Source organism: Hetaerina americana, unplaced genomic scaffold, assembly GCF_022747635.1.
Source record: "Hetaerina americana unplaced genomic scaffold, ioHetAmer1.1.p SCAF_12, whole genome shotgun sequence".
Lineage (NCBI taxonomy): Eukaryota > Metazoa > Arthropoda > Insecta > Odonata > Calopterygidae > Hetaerina > Hetaerina americana.
This window is the reverse complement of record NW_027286292.1, coordinates 30,406,350-30,422,010: the sequence shown is the minus strand read 5'-3', so window position 1 is coordinate 30,422,010 and position 15,661 is coordinate 30,406,350. Positions and strand designations below refer to the sequence as shown.

The following is a 15,661-nucleotide window of genomic DNA, read 5'->3' as shown; positions in this document are numbered from 1 at the left end:
CGGGCGACACTCCCCCCATCGCTGCCCGAGCAAGTTCCCACAAGCCGTTGGGTTGATGCGCCAAAGAAGATGGATAGTTAATGTGTCGTGGCAAATTTCGGGACTTGGAAGCCATTTCCAGTGCACTATAGGTGAATATACCGGGAGCGTGACTCGCGTGGATTTTGGTAATTTCCTTGATATCCGTAGGCGGGTGGTGGCAGGCAGCTTCCCGTGAACCCCAGTTCACGAATTGTGGCACCATTTTTCAACATAGTCTCGTAGTAGATTATTTGATTCTTAACTTCTTGGATTCTGACTATAACTCGAAAAGTACTCCGTGTTTGAAGCATTTTTAATGCACCATTAAGTCAGAAGTGAGTTGGTATATTTCATTCTGTTTAGGGAGTATGTCTGACGCTGGTTGAACTTCTAGTAACTTCGATGAGTGGGACTGAGTCGCTACTCGTAGAATACACTAAGCTTGCTTCTTACGTCACAGAGACGTCTCACTGACGCATCACAATAACATGGGAGCAAAACAAGGCTCAAATTAAACCACCTCCCCGATTTTGACGTTGTCTAGTATTTTCTTCCATCACCAATGGATGTACATCCTCAGATCAAAGAAGTATCAATTAAGTTGGGTTGTTAATTTCCTGAGCATTCAAATTTCAGCTGCTACTCAATGATTTTATGATTTGGATCACCAAAGGTTAAAGAAAAGTATTTTCGCATTGCACTTTGATGACATACTTTTTATCTGACCGCGCAGAAATGAAATATCTGACTGTCCGCATCAATTCATCATCCTTATCGATTACTAAAAATGCTACCATATCGATGGCAGAGTTTGATACGCCGCCGTCGAAACCTCAAAACAACATATTGTGAGTGTCCTTTCTTTGTGTCTCTATGGTTTAAAAATCTACAGCTGTGTTTTTATGTATTTGTGCGTCGCCGAAGAGCGTTCCATTTCGAAGATATATATATATATATAAACCATAAACCATAAACACAGTAATCAACCCGAAGGTCGGTTTGGTAGGTGATGGCAGGGTTCACCCAGTACTAAGCCCTATACGGCGTGTGAAAATTCACACATCAGGGTAGGGGGCCAGTTCCTTTCCCTGTGCCGGTTATGGTTTCCCAGACTGACCTGGTACCCGAAAAATCACTTTAGCTTGGGTGGAGCTGCAGGTGCCCAGAGTGCCTTGCCCGCGAATCGAACCCGGGACCCTCTGGTCAGCAGTCCAATGCTCTACCCACTGGACTACCGCGACCCACTATATATATATATATATATATATATATATATATATATATATATATATATATATATATATATATATATATATATATATATATATATATATATAGTATATGTGTAAAAGCAAAAAAATTCATTTATAAATTAATCTTTGAGAATTAAGAATTATTCTGCCCGAAAATATTTAATTCTATTATTTTAATGTTCTGAATATGTAATGCGAAAAGATTGTTCTCCAGCGGATTGCATATTGACGGCTAAAAAATCTTATTAACATGAAGAAAATTTGGTTATAAACCATCAATCAGTACTTTGCACGTTTAAAAAGGAATTGTTTGCACAAAATTGTACATGCGCGTCAACTAAACCATTAATATAGTTTTTATATTTATTCTTTAGGTTCAAAAGTCATTCGTTAATTTCTTCGTATGTATAATAAATTCTAGTCCCGTTGATGAGCTTTTATAGAAATAAGAAGTAGATTTAAATTGGATGCCAAATATTAAATTAAATTTATCAGTAATTAATAGTACAAAATATAATGTTACATTGCCAACTTGACCACCCAAGTCATAGGCAATTTTATGCAAGTTTACATTACAAGAGTTAAACCATTACAGTCCTTTTTGTTTGCTTTTACTATCCACTGTTCCTCAGATTGAATTCAATTTAACTACACAGGGGTTTGCCAGATGCAGATTCCAACCCGATTATCTGTCAGAGCTAACCACTTTAACGGGGAAGGCAGCAACTATTTTCAGATGCAAGACATTCTTCGCATAAAATGTATAAAATGATAACGGAAAGAACTCTATATCCCATTTTCAAGAGAAAATGGTGTCTATCATTCGCTTATTTTTAGGAATAAAATAATATTTCCTTTGCGTGCTTTGACAATTTAATTGTTGTTACGAAAAACGAGGAGCAACTGTGGCTCTTCACATATCTTTCCGATTGTCTTTAAATTTTGTCAAGGTAACAAAGTTTTTGGTAATGGAAGATGGGACGAACAAATTGAATGTAAATGTCATTGATCACGGAAACGATGTACTTCGTCATGATCATTGCCTATTAATCCGAAGATTGGTTTCTAGCAGCTCATCCAATTCATCCTGTCACCTGCCAATCTTTTCATTCCTTCATAGTCATTTGCGCCGGCGTGTCCAATTCTTGCATGTCGTAAATCATTCTCCGCTATAATTCCTCTCCCCTATAAGGCTGCCTCCCTCAGCTACGGTCTTCGATAAACTACAGTGCCTCAGGATGTAGCCAATTAGTTTCCCTCTTCTCGGTTCCTCCACGAGCTTCTCCCATCACCCACACTCCTCGACGGCACCTCTTCAACGAATCCTAAACGGCTCCGCCTCCCCGCATCCTCCCCACGCACGTCTCGACCATCCCACGCTCGCGTGCCTCCGCCGCGTGGGCGAGTGCGGGTGTGACCCGCAGCCGGCCGCACGCCCCCGGCTGTCCAGCCCGCGATTCCCTTGGAGCGGCTGGGGGAGGACCGGGCAGGCGCGGTGGGGGGCCCCCGAGGAGGTGGAAGCACCCTCCGCAGGCCTATGTCTCCATCCAGAGCGCCAGCCGAAGATGGCGAGTTAAAAGGCGAAGCCGTGCGTGCGCGCTCGTGCAGTTAAAGGATTTCGTCCGCGTCGGGAGGGGGGAAGGGTGGGTTGGGGGGGCTAGAGCATGCCGTCCGCGCCCCTGACCCGCAAGCGTCTGTCTGCGGACCGGTGTTTCGGCGGCCCTCGCCCAGCCCCTCCACCACTCCGCTTAGTCTCGCGGCTCCCTCCCGCCGACCCCCTTTCCAGGCAGCACACAGCCCCGTGAGTGAGGGGGGGCTCACTTCGAAAACAAACAATCTCGCTCCCGGCTCGCCCACTCACCCCTCCCGAGAATCCTTTCCTCCATCTCGTCCATCACCCTCCTCCCTCCCCTCTCCAACCTCCCCCCCCCGTGACAGGGGCAGCGTCTGCAGAAGACGGGACAAGATGATGTCCTTTCCTCTTCCCTAATTGACGGCCCCGCCTCATGAATGGGGAGATCCGTCGAAGCGGCGAACACGTGGCGTTGGAGCCCCCCGCCCCCCTTTCCCCTCCTCAGTCCATGCCCCCCACCCTTACCCCGAGTTTCTCATCCCTTCCGTGCCCTCCCCTCCATCTCCCCTCCCGCGCCCCGCCCTCGACCCTGGTCGCGCTCCGCGCCCTGCCCTCCCATTGGTCGGCGCAGGTCACGTGGTCCGGGAGACACGGCGTGCGGGGGACGCCTCCCGCTCGCACGCAGTCGGCCGCGAGTGGCACGCGGGGAGGTTTTTCGGGCGGCACGCCGGCGCACGAGAGCAGCGGGACGGACGCGAGGGTCGAAAGAAGGAGAGTGGGGGTTCGGGGGCGCGCGTGTGGGAGCGTCGCACGGGCGACACTCGGAGACGACGCCAGGGGGCGAGTGCACACGGCGGTGTGTGCCCAAGGCCGTGTGTGTGTGTCGGCGGGGGAGGACCACCGAACGGCGAAGGTGGTGTAGTGGTGGGGGGTGGTGGTGATGGGCCACTGACCGTGAGCGGCCGCCCGCCCCAGCTGCGCTCCTCAAGGCAATCGACTCGGGACCATGGCCCACCCCAAGCGGCGGCCGCCGCCCCCCCCGCCCCTGTGGCTGCTGCTGGCGGTCCTGGGGGCGTGCGGCGGCGGTGCCTCCTCGGCCCCGGCGGCCGCCTACTTCGCCGACTGGGGGGCCCTGGGCAGCCGGCCGGCCCTGCCCACGTGCGTGGACATCCCGCGTAACATGACGCTGTGCCGGGGCATCGGCTACCACAAGATGCGGCTGCCTAATCTACTGGACCACGACACGATGCTGGAGGTGTCTCAACAGGCTGTGTCGTGGGTGCCGCTGTTGAACGTGCGCTGTCACCCCGACACGCAGCTGCTTCTCTGCTCTCTCTTCAGCCCCGTCTGCCTCGACCGGCCCATTTACCCGTGCCGAAGCCTCTGCGAGAAGGTGAAACTGGGCTGCGAGGGCCGCATGAAGATGTACGGCTTCCCATGGCCCGAGATGTTGAAGTGCGCCAAGTTCCCCCTCGACAACGACATGTGCATCGCGCCGCAGTCTCACACGGACCCCGGCCACGGTAAGAAGCCAACCCCTGTCGCGACCCGCATCCCTCCCGCCCATCGCCCGTCCACCCCTATCCGGGCCGTGGGACCCGACCTTCCCTGGCCACGGTTGTTTCATTGTCATGGCAAAAGGTGGGGTAAAATTTTGCCTGAGGTCCGGGACTCCTAAATTTATTTTTCGACGTCTGGGAGAAACGTCCTCGACGGAAAACACGAAAGTCGTGTTATCTGCCCACGTTCGGGCGTGGTTAGGGAGGCGTGTTTTCCCCTCCTCCCTCTTGAACGGTTAGGCTTCATGGGAATGCGTTAATATCCACGGGAATTAGCGGCTTCGCAGTCAATCTTTGGTATTCGTGAATTGAAAACATCCTTCGAGTTAATTACTATGGTCCTTGTGTATTAATCTGAAAATTGCCGTTTTCTTTGGGCAGTGTAGGAATACGGTACTCATTATTCTTTCGGAATTGAGATAGGAATGGGATAAACGACCACAAGCTAGAAGAGTTCGTTGGCCTCTATCTTGAAATGCACCTCCCTACGTTGCTGCCGGTAAAATACGATTAACAACCAAAAGGCCCAAGGTGATCACCTCGACAGGTTAGAAGGCAGTGCGACATAATCACCATGTTTTCTTTTAAACTAACGGTTGGATGTTTAACAATTAAAAATATTTTTCTTTCCAATTTTCTAATACTTTTTAAAAATTTATTTTAAGTTTTTATGGTGAATTGTCGTGACAATTCAGATATTATACTATACAGGTATGTCAACGAATGTCTAAAATTCAGAATGGCCAATGCCGTCGGCATACCTAATGGTGCTACGTACTTCCAGGAGAACGTAGGTCATTTTCAACGTCGTTGAATTATTTGCTGTACGATAGCACCACTGGCTTTTAGATGGAATGTCTGCAGTGTGAGCATCATGGACACAGTTCTTGCTAAGGAGGTCAACATTACAGCAATGAAAATGTAGCGAAGGAAACAATTTGGACACTGAAAGAACCTCGGTCTCAAGCTAGATTTAATAATAGGAAGCAAGAAAAGTCGTTTAAAGTTATATGTTAAATCTCATTCCCGGGGTTTAAGGGTTGCATCACGCCAGACATTTTCTTATTTTCATCAGTGACCTCTATCTCATTTAGTAGCGGGCCGGGCGAAATCCTAGCGACGACGATGGGAGAGAGGGAGTAGCAGGGGACTCGAGCGATTGTTTTGCCGCCCGGGGGAGGGGGGGGAAGTGGGAGTGACTGCCGTCCGTCGCCGGAAAAGCGCCCATCCGCCCACCCACCCACTGCCGGGCGACGCTGCCTGCTTGCCTGCCGTGTCGCATTGCTCATCGCACCGCGGCTGACATTTTAAAGAGCTACTTAGAATATGCGTGTGCAGCGTTAAATATTTCATTTCAAGACTCGCCCAACGCGGCAAAAGGTTTCTCTCTTTCCCTCTCCCGGTGAGGTCCCTCTGCCTTTCGAAGCTGCCATTGAGATATGTGTGGAGATTGCTTCGCGGTCTGGATGGAAGACCTGCGGCTCCGAATCCTACCCGCGGGCTGTGCCCTCGCCTCTCCGTATTCCAGAACAAGCATGCTAATCACAAGAGCAAGTGCTTCTTTCTTTGTGCTTACTCCAAGCCCCGTTGTAGAGCGTGAATTATGAATGTCTTTTTTTGAGCTTACGCATCCATTCATACGAGTACACAGCAGGGGATGCAAGTACATAAAATATTTGGTTCACTTAACCCTCTTTCGTAGCCTTGAGTAAAGTGAGCAATTCAGAAATTTTCGCGTAAAACAATTACCGTTAAGAAAGCGTTTGCTCACACAAATATATTCTCGTGTTTCCATCTGAGATGTGAAATTTATATTTTAGTGTCGCGTTCAGTGTTCCTTTTTGCAATATTTTATTCCTAAGACTCGCGTAATCAATGGTGGAAGGAAGTAAAATTTATTGGAGCGCGTTATACTTTTGTATATACTCGGTCCCTAAATTTCTCTCGACCTAATCTTAAAGATGAAATGAAGTCAACACAGCTTACTCATGTAGACATTATTGGGCATGCTATTCTATATTTCCCGGCTAGGTGTTTTTTAGAAAAAAAATCTCGAATTTTCTGGTGAATCAATAATGAATTATTTTAGTTGGACACGTTCGTCGACAAGATATGTAAGTTGTATTCGGATGAGTGCCTTGAGTTCATGGATGGCGTAAGTAGTCCCTTAATGGCCTTGAAGCGTAATGCCGTAGGTGCTTTCGCATTCTTTTCGCATGAACTCGTCGAGTGCCATGCTATTACTGCCTACCCTCAGCGCCGGGCTGGGGTCCCGTGGAAATATGCTTTCGGCCTTCCCCAGTAGCTGATTAGTCTGTCGTAATGGTTATTGCCGTTCTGGAAGGGCGGTATTTGCGCTCGTTGCCCCCTCCTCCCTCAGTCGCCTAATGTGAGGCTCCATGGAGATGCTGGACTCGCCGGAAGAGATTTCCACACTCGAAACTTTTATTTTAAATTTTATTTCCTCCGCGTCGTGACATCATCAAGTACGAAACCTCTACGGCGCGACGAAGCCTGGGTCGTAATTAATGATGAATGCTCTGTGAAAAACAAAGTTTTCCTGCAATTTCAGCGTGGAAACGTTCCAACAGGTGGCGCCCGATTCCATTGAGTTCATCCAGAAATACATTGCGGTGGCGGCGTTGCCGTAATGAGTTTAATTTCTGCCGGCACTAAATTGTCGCTCGCGGGAGTTGAAAGTGGACGCGCCTTTGTACAATTGCTACAAAACCCTTAATCGCTTCCATCGCTTCGCCTGCGGCGATCTCTGGCGGTTATCGGTTCGTGGACCCCGACCCGATGCTTTCCGAGTTCATTTATTCCTGGAGGATCATGTTTCCTTGAAGGACGAGAATCAGCTCTCTCTCAAGCCGCAGAAGAATTGATTTCCCAAGTATTCTAGTTGCATGGAGAGCACATAAAGTGAGGCTAAAAAAAGTCTTGGATTACTGGTGGATCGTGCAGTTTGGGATGGGGTAGTTTGTAAAATTTATCGCCACCCGGGAATAATAAGAAAGTGCAGTTTCCAGAGAGTGCTGGAAACACTTTTACCTCTTTCAGTATCCCTTCCTTTCGTTCGGTAAAGGAGACATACATAATTATTCCTCCCTAAAACGCGCGGAAACCCTCTGAGGAAAACTACAATATTGTCTCTGTATTTTCTTTCTTGTGTCATAACCATGCGCACAAAGCCCTCTATGATATATGGCTACTTCCCCCCTTTACTTATTATTGGATTGGTTTCCACGGGTGAATGCTCCATTGGCTTCGTTCATTTCACACCGTAGCAACATCGCTCAATAAATGCTATGTCCAGTCAAACAAAGTCCATGAACCCGCCAGAGATTTCCTCCCACTTTTAATAAGCCACCTCCACCCCATTGTATTACATAACAATATTTCCCTTCGTGGATATGGTTTCAGATAATAGATATTGGCCCAGCATAGCTACGTCTTTATCATCTACTCTCAAAATGGAAGTATCTTTTATTTTCTGTGAAAATATTTATTTGTATGTGCCCGCAACAACTGCGGCATTTGACGCACCCTCTAAACTACTATATATGACGCAAACTTGTGCTCATAAATCTTACGAGATATCTTCTACGATGCTATGATATTTTTAATGTGTATCGGTTCAATTATATCTCGTGGCACGAATAAAGCTCTTCGTTAAGATCCATGACCATAGTTTCCTGACTCCTACGTGCCTACCGAAAAGCCTTTCTCATATACACAGTCCACTTTACCATCGATTCTTGGTCCATACTAAGGGTTTGCATTTAAGCGAAAACGAAGACCATTCTTGTCTCGATGGAGATTTATATGTTATTTTCACTCTCAAAGAATTATCACGTGAAGAATACTCTGAATTATACTTTGGAGATTAATTTTTAAATAAACTCTCTGTTTGTTGTCCAATTTTCACATTAACGCTATGCATTCATCGATGATACTGGTTGGATAAGCGAACTAAATATTAAAATGGCTTCCATAATTGCATAAAGCGGCAAAGTCATAACAGATTTTTAATTAATGATATGGAAGCCGTGAAATATAAAGGCATTTAAAATGTAAAGTAAGCCTGTTAATTATTTGTCATAAGTTTATCTATCTTTTTTGTGGCTGTCCTAATCACTTCAATAGACCTTCTCATAGAAACATATGCCATGATTATTACATTTGCTGTCACAGTACTCTCTCAATTTTATCTATTCTACTGCCCAGGGATCGGCGAAGTATGCCACCAAGAAAGAGGTGAGCTGTCTTGTAGAAAAATTGATGGAATACATGGGAGACTAATGTTTTCATGCATCTTTTTAAAAAACTCATCTGCAGAAGAATGTGGTCACAGATTTTCAGACTTGAGCTTTAAATAGTAATAACATTGATTCCTCATGAACAATTGAGATGTAAAAATTCAGTTTATTCCGTTCTCTTTTCTCGCGGTGCATTATAAAGGCCCCAAAATCCTCCGTCCGCAAATCCTTCTTTTCCAGCTTTTAAATATTTGTCTACGTTGTCTCCACTATCACTTGTGTTTGCAGTCATACCTGCAAATTTCAGCGCTGAAATTGTTTTGAAATTAGGCATGCACTTTATTTACTGAATAGGGATGAAAATATAGGTTAACAATTCAATTTTAATTGTATTTATAGCAACAATGAACTCGTCGAGACTAAGTGCGAAATAATTTGGGATTCGCATTGGCACACTCCGATTGCATGGACTATGTATCTTAGAAGTGTGCGATTTTTACAGCCATGCAATTCTGCTGTTGTGCGGCTGTAGGCAGATCTACGAGAGACAAAGCAGCCAACCCGCTAGAGCAGGGAATAGCTGTGGATGAGTCATTCTACCGGGAATACGCAATACTCACTAAATTGCGTTGCCAGTCCTGTCAATGGGCACGCGTTATTTTTAACGAGTTTTTTTGAGCCACAGGCAATTTTTCTCGTGGCTTTTCTTTGAACACGTGATATAGAGTACACTTAGTGAAATATCGATGCAAATTCTTTTATGTTACAATGCATAGGAAAGTCGTTTAATTGAAAAATAATGGAAGGGCAATATTACCAATGAATTCTTTTCGTCGGTACTGTAAAATATTTTGAAGGGATCGTGCATTCCACTTTCGTTTTGAATTTCATTGATTTTGCACCGTTGATTTCACTTGAGTTTGTATTTGATCACTTTTTTGAGAAATTATAATTGCAAATGGAGAACAGTTAAAAAATGACGATGAGCTCCGCCGTCAAAAATTAGATATTCCATCGGGATGGCTGTATTTTACACTTTCATGAATCATGTTATTATATCATGATTGCATTTTCAGATGTTTATGAGTAAATCTCTACTTACGTATGGGCTTGCCTGATATTTTTACGGGGAGAAACGTTCCACTATGAACTCTGAGAATGGGAGAAAATTTTAATAATTTTCGAGAATTTACACGTTGTCCTCAGGTGACTGCAAGGCGCTCCCTTCAGTCTGTAAGTACTCGGATAGGATTTGGTTATAAGGAAGGATATTGAGTCATATCGGGGATGTGGTAGTCCAGGGTTGGACCGTTGGAATGGAGTTCCGGGCTAATACCACAGGAAAAGATTTGCCCCCCTACCCTGATGTGTGAATTTCACACGCCGTTGAGCTTAGTGAACTTTATCATCACTTATTAAACTTACATTCAGGTTAATTACTGTGTAATAGCTAAATAGTCAAACTGCCGTACTATCATGCCGAGTGGCCAATGGGTCTTAATAGCACCTTTTCTGGATTCAAATCAAACTTAAGGCAAATGTACTCTTCGGTTAAGTACTGTGTTCATGGTTTTATTCATGCCATGTGGTAGGAAGGAGCGGTGAGTTTTGGAAAGGAATTGATTAAGTGTGATTGCATTGATGTAGTGTGATCTAGCAAACCAGTAGTAAGTATTTCGGGGGCATTACGAGCAACAGATTTCGAAGAGAGGCATTCGAGTACCTCGGCCCCAATGGTAAGGCTCAGGAGAGATTTTAAAAGTTTATTTACGCCGTCTGGTTTTTGCCAGATTCTAGTCAGATCACTTATTTCGTTCGATTAAGGAGTTTCACTCTTGCGAAACTTAGGAATATGCGTTCATCGTGGTTGTACGTAGACATAAGATTAGTTGTCTCTCGGGTGTGGTTGCGTCTGGAGAATTACGCGACGCTAAGCTGCTGCTCGCGCGTTGCGGTCCGAGTCTTCAGTGTGAGATCATTTTTTGGGTTTGTTTTCTCTTCTTTTATAGCCCTTCCGTATTGTTTTTTGAGGAAGGGCATTAGTTATTGTGAAACATTCCGAATTAATAATTTCGCTGCTAAAGTCGTTTTCCATAACGAGGGGGAAACGATGAGCAACATAATGCCCCATGCACGGAAGCACTCGAAGGTCACCTCAGTGCCATCAAATCGATGGGAAAATCTGCGTTTTGAGAAAGGGGGAATGGAAGATACAAATGCAGTGATGCAGTGTGCGTGGGCTACAGTAAAATGGCTAAATGACTGGCTAAATTTGGTATTTCAAAATTCCGTGTAAAAGAGTGCAAAATATTTTTACAAATACTATTGACTCATTCATCATTATTTACAAAGACGCTTTTGACGATATAATGAAAACCAACTGCCATTACCAACCAATCCCCAACGTTATCATCTAATATTATAACGCTGAGTGACTTCCTTAGGAATTCACAGAGAAGTTCTTCGAAATGCTGAAAGACAATGAAGTGTAGGATAGAATTAAAGTTAAAGGAAATGGTTGCATTCGTGCTAACTATAACGAGAGAGGAAGGATGTGGGTTTTGGATGAACTCAACCATTCGGAGTTTAAGAATTGGGGATTTAATTACTGCAGAGGAGATCGTTAGTTCTATTGGACACTCTTCAAATAATAATATGTGATCATTTTTTGTTACTGCACACAGATTTGAGGTTACTGAGGTTCAATTCTGGTAGAGAGGAATGATTTTTTTGCTATTTGAGTAAATAAGAGATTTTAGAAGAAGATTTTGTAGTTCTTAGGCAGAGAAAATTAAAAGGGGACTACATTCTATACGATAATATATAAATAGGCAATTGGAGTTAGACTTACTCGAATTTTTGGAAGCGTGACGCTAAAATGCATCAGTAGTATACAGGGTCGCATCCAAAAGTGGTAGGACTGATTTTTTTACAAGAATTTTATTGACGATATACTTACATCGACTTAATAATCATCAAAATATTCTCCTTGAGCTGCTACACACTTAGTATAACGTTGCTCCCATTCCCCGTACGCCCGCTGGAAATTTTCTTTGGGGATTCCGTTGATGACCCTCGTCGAAGCCTCTTGAACGGCCTTTATCGAGTCAAAACGTCGTCCCTTGAGCTGTCTTTTCATCAGGGGGAAGAAGAAGAATTCCGGTGGTGCCAGATTGGGAGAATAGGGTGTGTGCGGCAACGTGGCAACGCCGTATTTGGCCAGGAGCTGTCATGATGACGAGCGCGCCATGGCAGAATTTTCGGCACCATCTTGGCGCACACCTTGCGCATGGCCAAATCCTGTGAAATAATGCGTTGGACGTTGGATGCAGACAGACCCAACTGGTCTGCAATTTCTTCACTGGTTAAGCGTCGGTCTGTGTTCAGCAGTGTCCTCACTCTGTCCACATTCGTGTCGGTTCTTGCCGTCGACGGCCGTCCGGAGCGATGGTCGTCTTCAACGAGCTCCCTACCCTCTTTAAACAACTTGTGCCACTCAAATACTGTGGAACGGCTTAAGGCAGTATCCCCATAAGCCTGCTTGATCATATCGACGATCTCAGTTGCCGTCTTCCCGAGTTTCACACGAAACTTCACGGAATAACGTCGCTCTAAATTCAGATTCATTTTGTTTTTCGACGCGGACAAAAAACTTGCTTCACTAAAAACGGTGTTCTCACTCAACGACAGCCCGCAGGCGACTGAGGTTGGTGTTGGTCTGTTGCTAAGAGCCCCCTCCACCTTACCCTGCTAGGCAGACCCCCCTCCACCGCTCCGTTCGCGCCAGAGAAAATCAGTCCTACCACTTTTGGGTGCGACCCTGTATATGCAACGCGACAAGACAGCGTACAGATGGAAATAATTTATATTATTTATAGATGAATTTATTAGCTATAGATTAAGAAATTAATTGCCTATGTGAGGTGCGCAAGCAGCTCTAATTATTAGCAGTCAAAGTTTGAGAGACTATTTTCTTGCTTTCTATCTTGCCGTGGATTAGAGATTTGATGCAATTATTAGCATTAAATTGTCGTAATAAGGGGATAATATAAAATTTCATAATTATAGGCTTTTTCAAAAGAATGGATTTTCGTGATTATTTAGGATAGATTTGAATCTTAAATCTATTTAAAAAATTTAAAATTCATTGGACATCATTTTAAGAGCCTTATTAGTAGCTCATTCGGATCAGCAACAGAAATAAAACGGGTCTTGAAGGATTCAGTTCCTTCCTGGCAGCTGGTTGCTTAACCTGGTGGAAGAGCAGGTCTTATTCGACTGTTAAGGAATGGATCGGATTAGAGATGTAAGCAAGGGGATTTTGTTAACACATTCAGAAACATGACGCCACGCCCCCGGCACGCAATACTGCGGTGTGTCAGGCAACGGGAAGCCACCACATTACATTGCAATGCAGTGAAACTAACCTTGTTCTAGCGACCACTACGGTCTCCACTTTCTCTCGTTATGAAGACTTCACTGTGCTCCTTGGGTTATCAGCTGGGACACGGTAGTTGCCACTTCGCTTCTATAGAATTTCTGAGTCTTTTAGGTCCTTTGGAAAAGACCCTAACGGCACATTGAGCCTTCGAGAGCCACCATACCTTTTACTTGTCCAAAGTTGCTTATTAGTGGATTACCTGTTATTTCGTAGCTAACGCCTGTTAACGCCAGGTTAACCTTCCATCCGTAACCAGGCAGATTCACTCGATAAGTCTTTGGACTTAGCCAAGAGCATAGGTAGCTTCGTAGGCATTTTTATACTACTCAGCATTATGAATGCGTCGTGTGCATTTGGTTAAAGTAAATGTTAAGTGAGGAATTGAGACGTAACCTGTGGCATGTTTCTCAAAGCTTCAAGCCAATTTAAGAGCCTTTTTTAAAATTAACTTGGGTCCGTAACTTAAAAATTATATATATATATATATATATATATATATATATATATATATATATATATATATATATATATAATATTTGGACGGCACAATATAAAACAAATAAAATAGTAACACTTAAAAGAACACTCACATGGTAAATTGTTTAAGCTTTCAGCCTTCTTCAAGTAAGACTGAAAATTTGCTGGAGAGCGGTTAGGGGTCTAGGCGGGGGAGGGGAGGTGTGGAGGGAATGCTGGGAGGGAAATTAATGATGGTGGTTAAGGGTGGGAATTTTGAAAGATCGGAAAGCTAATAATATATACGCGGATTCTCGAGTTCTCACCTCTATATTGGTGGCTGAATCGGGTAGGGATTCTAGGACGCATCCTCGGAATTATGCATATATATTGTTTGTGTATATATTGTATATGTTATTATGTATTTATACATAATAACATGTACAATATATAGTTTATAAAAATAGTTTGTTTTCTAGTTTATATATATATATATATATATATATATATATATATATATATATATATATATATATATATATATGTGTGTGTGTGTGTGTGTGTGTGTGTAAACTTAATAAAACTCTTAATGATTTTTCTCACTAGGCATGTATGACGTATTGTGATTGTGAAACGACTGAGGAATATTTAAATGCTTGGAATTGATGCTGTAGACTTATAACTTTACCTGCAGGTTTAAGATGCGGACCTGAGGGAGCCATTATCCTACTTCTTACCTGGATATAAGTGCGATAAGATCAGTCAAAAGCCGAGTCTCAGGGGATCACGTGATATTTCAGTGAACATTTGGTTTTAATATGTTTTTTCTTAAGTAGTCTACTGGTCAAGGTAAGTTTTTCATTGACAAAAGGGATTTGAACATTGCTATTGTTCTAAGTCTCTCATTAGGCCATACAAACACCCTAAAATACTCCATGGAACTCCTTTCCGTCCAGTATATCTGTCGTGTCCTCAATCTACTTCACTTTATCAATATTATACCTACTGTCGGCCTTTTATTCTGTCACAGTCATCTTCGCAGCATTACATTTGGATCCAATATGCCCTGCATCCTCTTTTCCACTAGTAAATTTTATTCTTTCCTCTCTTCCCTACACCCAAATTTCAAAAGTTATAAGAAATGCATGCTTATCCTCTTGCCTCAATTGCCAAGTTTCGGAGTCGGACAAAACTACTCTCCATACGAAGGTTTTCACTGATATTGTATTTAAATCTCAAGGTGACTATGATAATCTCTCTCTTTGTAAAAGCTTCTTTAATTATAAGAATTCATATTTCAATTCCTAACTACTTTGTCCATAATAAACTTGATCAGCCTAGAGATTTTTTGCCTTCTTACAATTGAATATCATCTCATAACTATCGCATGGGTAATGAGCTCACTCATGATTGCATTCCTTTCATAGAATAGCTATTGACTGATCACACGATAATATAACCTTTTACGAGTTTCCCACTTAATTTAATTCCTGCCACCAGTTATTTGCATACCTCACTCGCCATTTCCTCTACGTGTAACTTATAAAGCACAGGTAATTATGGACAACCCTGTCTCACATCCTCGGCTATCACTGCTTTCCCTATATTCTCTACCCTCTAATCGTGCATCCTCCGTCGGAGACATGCACAGGTTTCACATAAGTAGCCTATCTCTCCAATCTGTTCCAATCTGCTGCGGTCTGTTAATTAATTATGCTCAGCTTACTCTGTCAAACAACTACTCAAATTCCACGAAACAGCAAATGGATCTTTGTTGTATTCTATATTTTTTTCGGTCGATGTGCTCATGTCTGCAGGGGAGTCACGCGCACCCATCGCTTTTCTACACCCAAACAGTCTTCCTCCCACACAGGCATTTTGCCCTCTTCTCTATCTTTTCATTAGATGGTCCTAAGTAGTACCTTTTGTGGGGGTGAAATCAAACGTATGGTCCCAGAACTCTCACATTAATGCAACGTTTCCCTTGTCCAGGATGGAATTTAATGATCGGACAAATTTTTCTTGCAACATGCGACCAAATATCCCATAAAAACTATTCCTTCCGCTCTTTAAAATAATATGAATATTTGTGGTGGATG

The 15,661-nt window shown here is 43.7% G+C and overlaps 1 protein-coding gene across 1 annotated transcript in view; it reads left to right on the top strand.

Annotated features, from left to right (window-relative positions):
* Positions 1-4,023: 4,023 nt before the first annotated feature.
* LOC139685904 (secreted frizzled-related protein 5-like) overlaps positions 4,024-15,661 on the top strand; it is a 136,622-nt gene continuing 124,984 nt past the window's right edge. Inside the window, exon 1 of the mRNA XM_071583037.1 lies at positions 4,024-4,370. Within this exon, the coding sequence (XP_071439138.1) occupies positions 4,028-4,370 (343 nt within the window). The 5' untranslated portion in view covers positions 4,024-4,027. The remainder of the gene's footprint in view (positions 4,371-15,661) is intronic.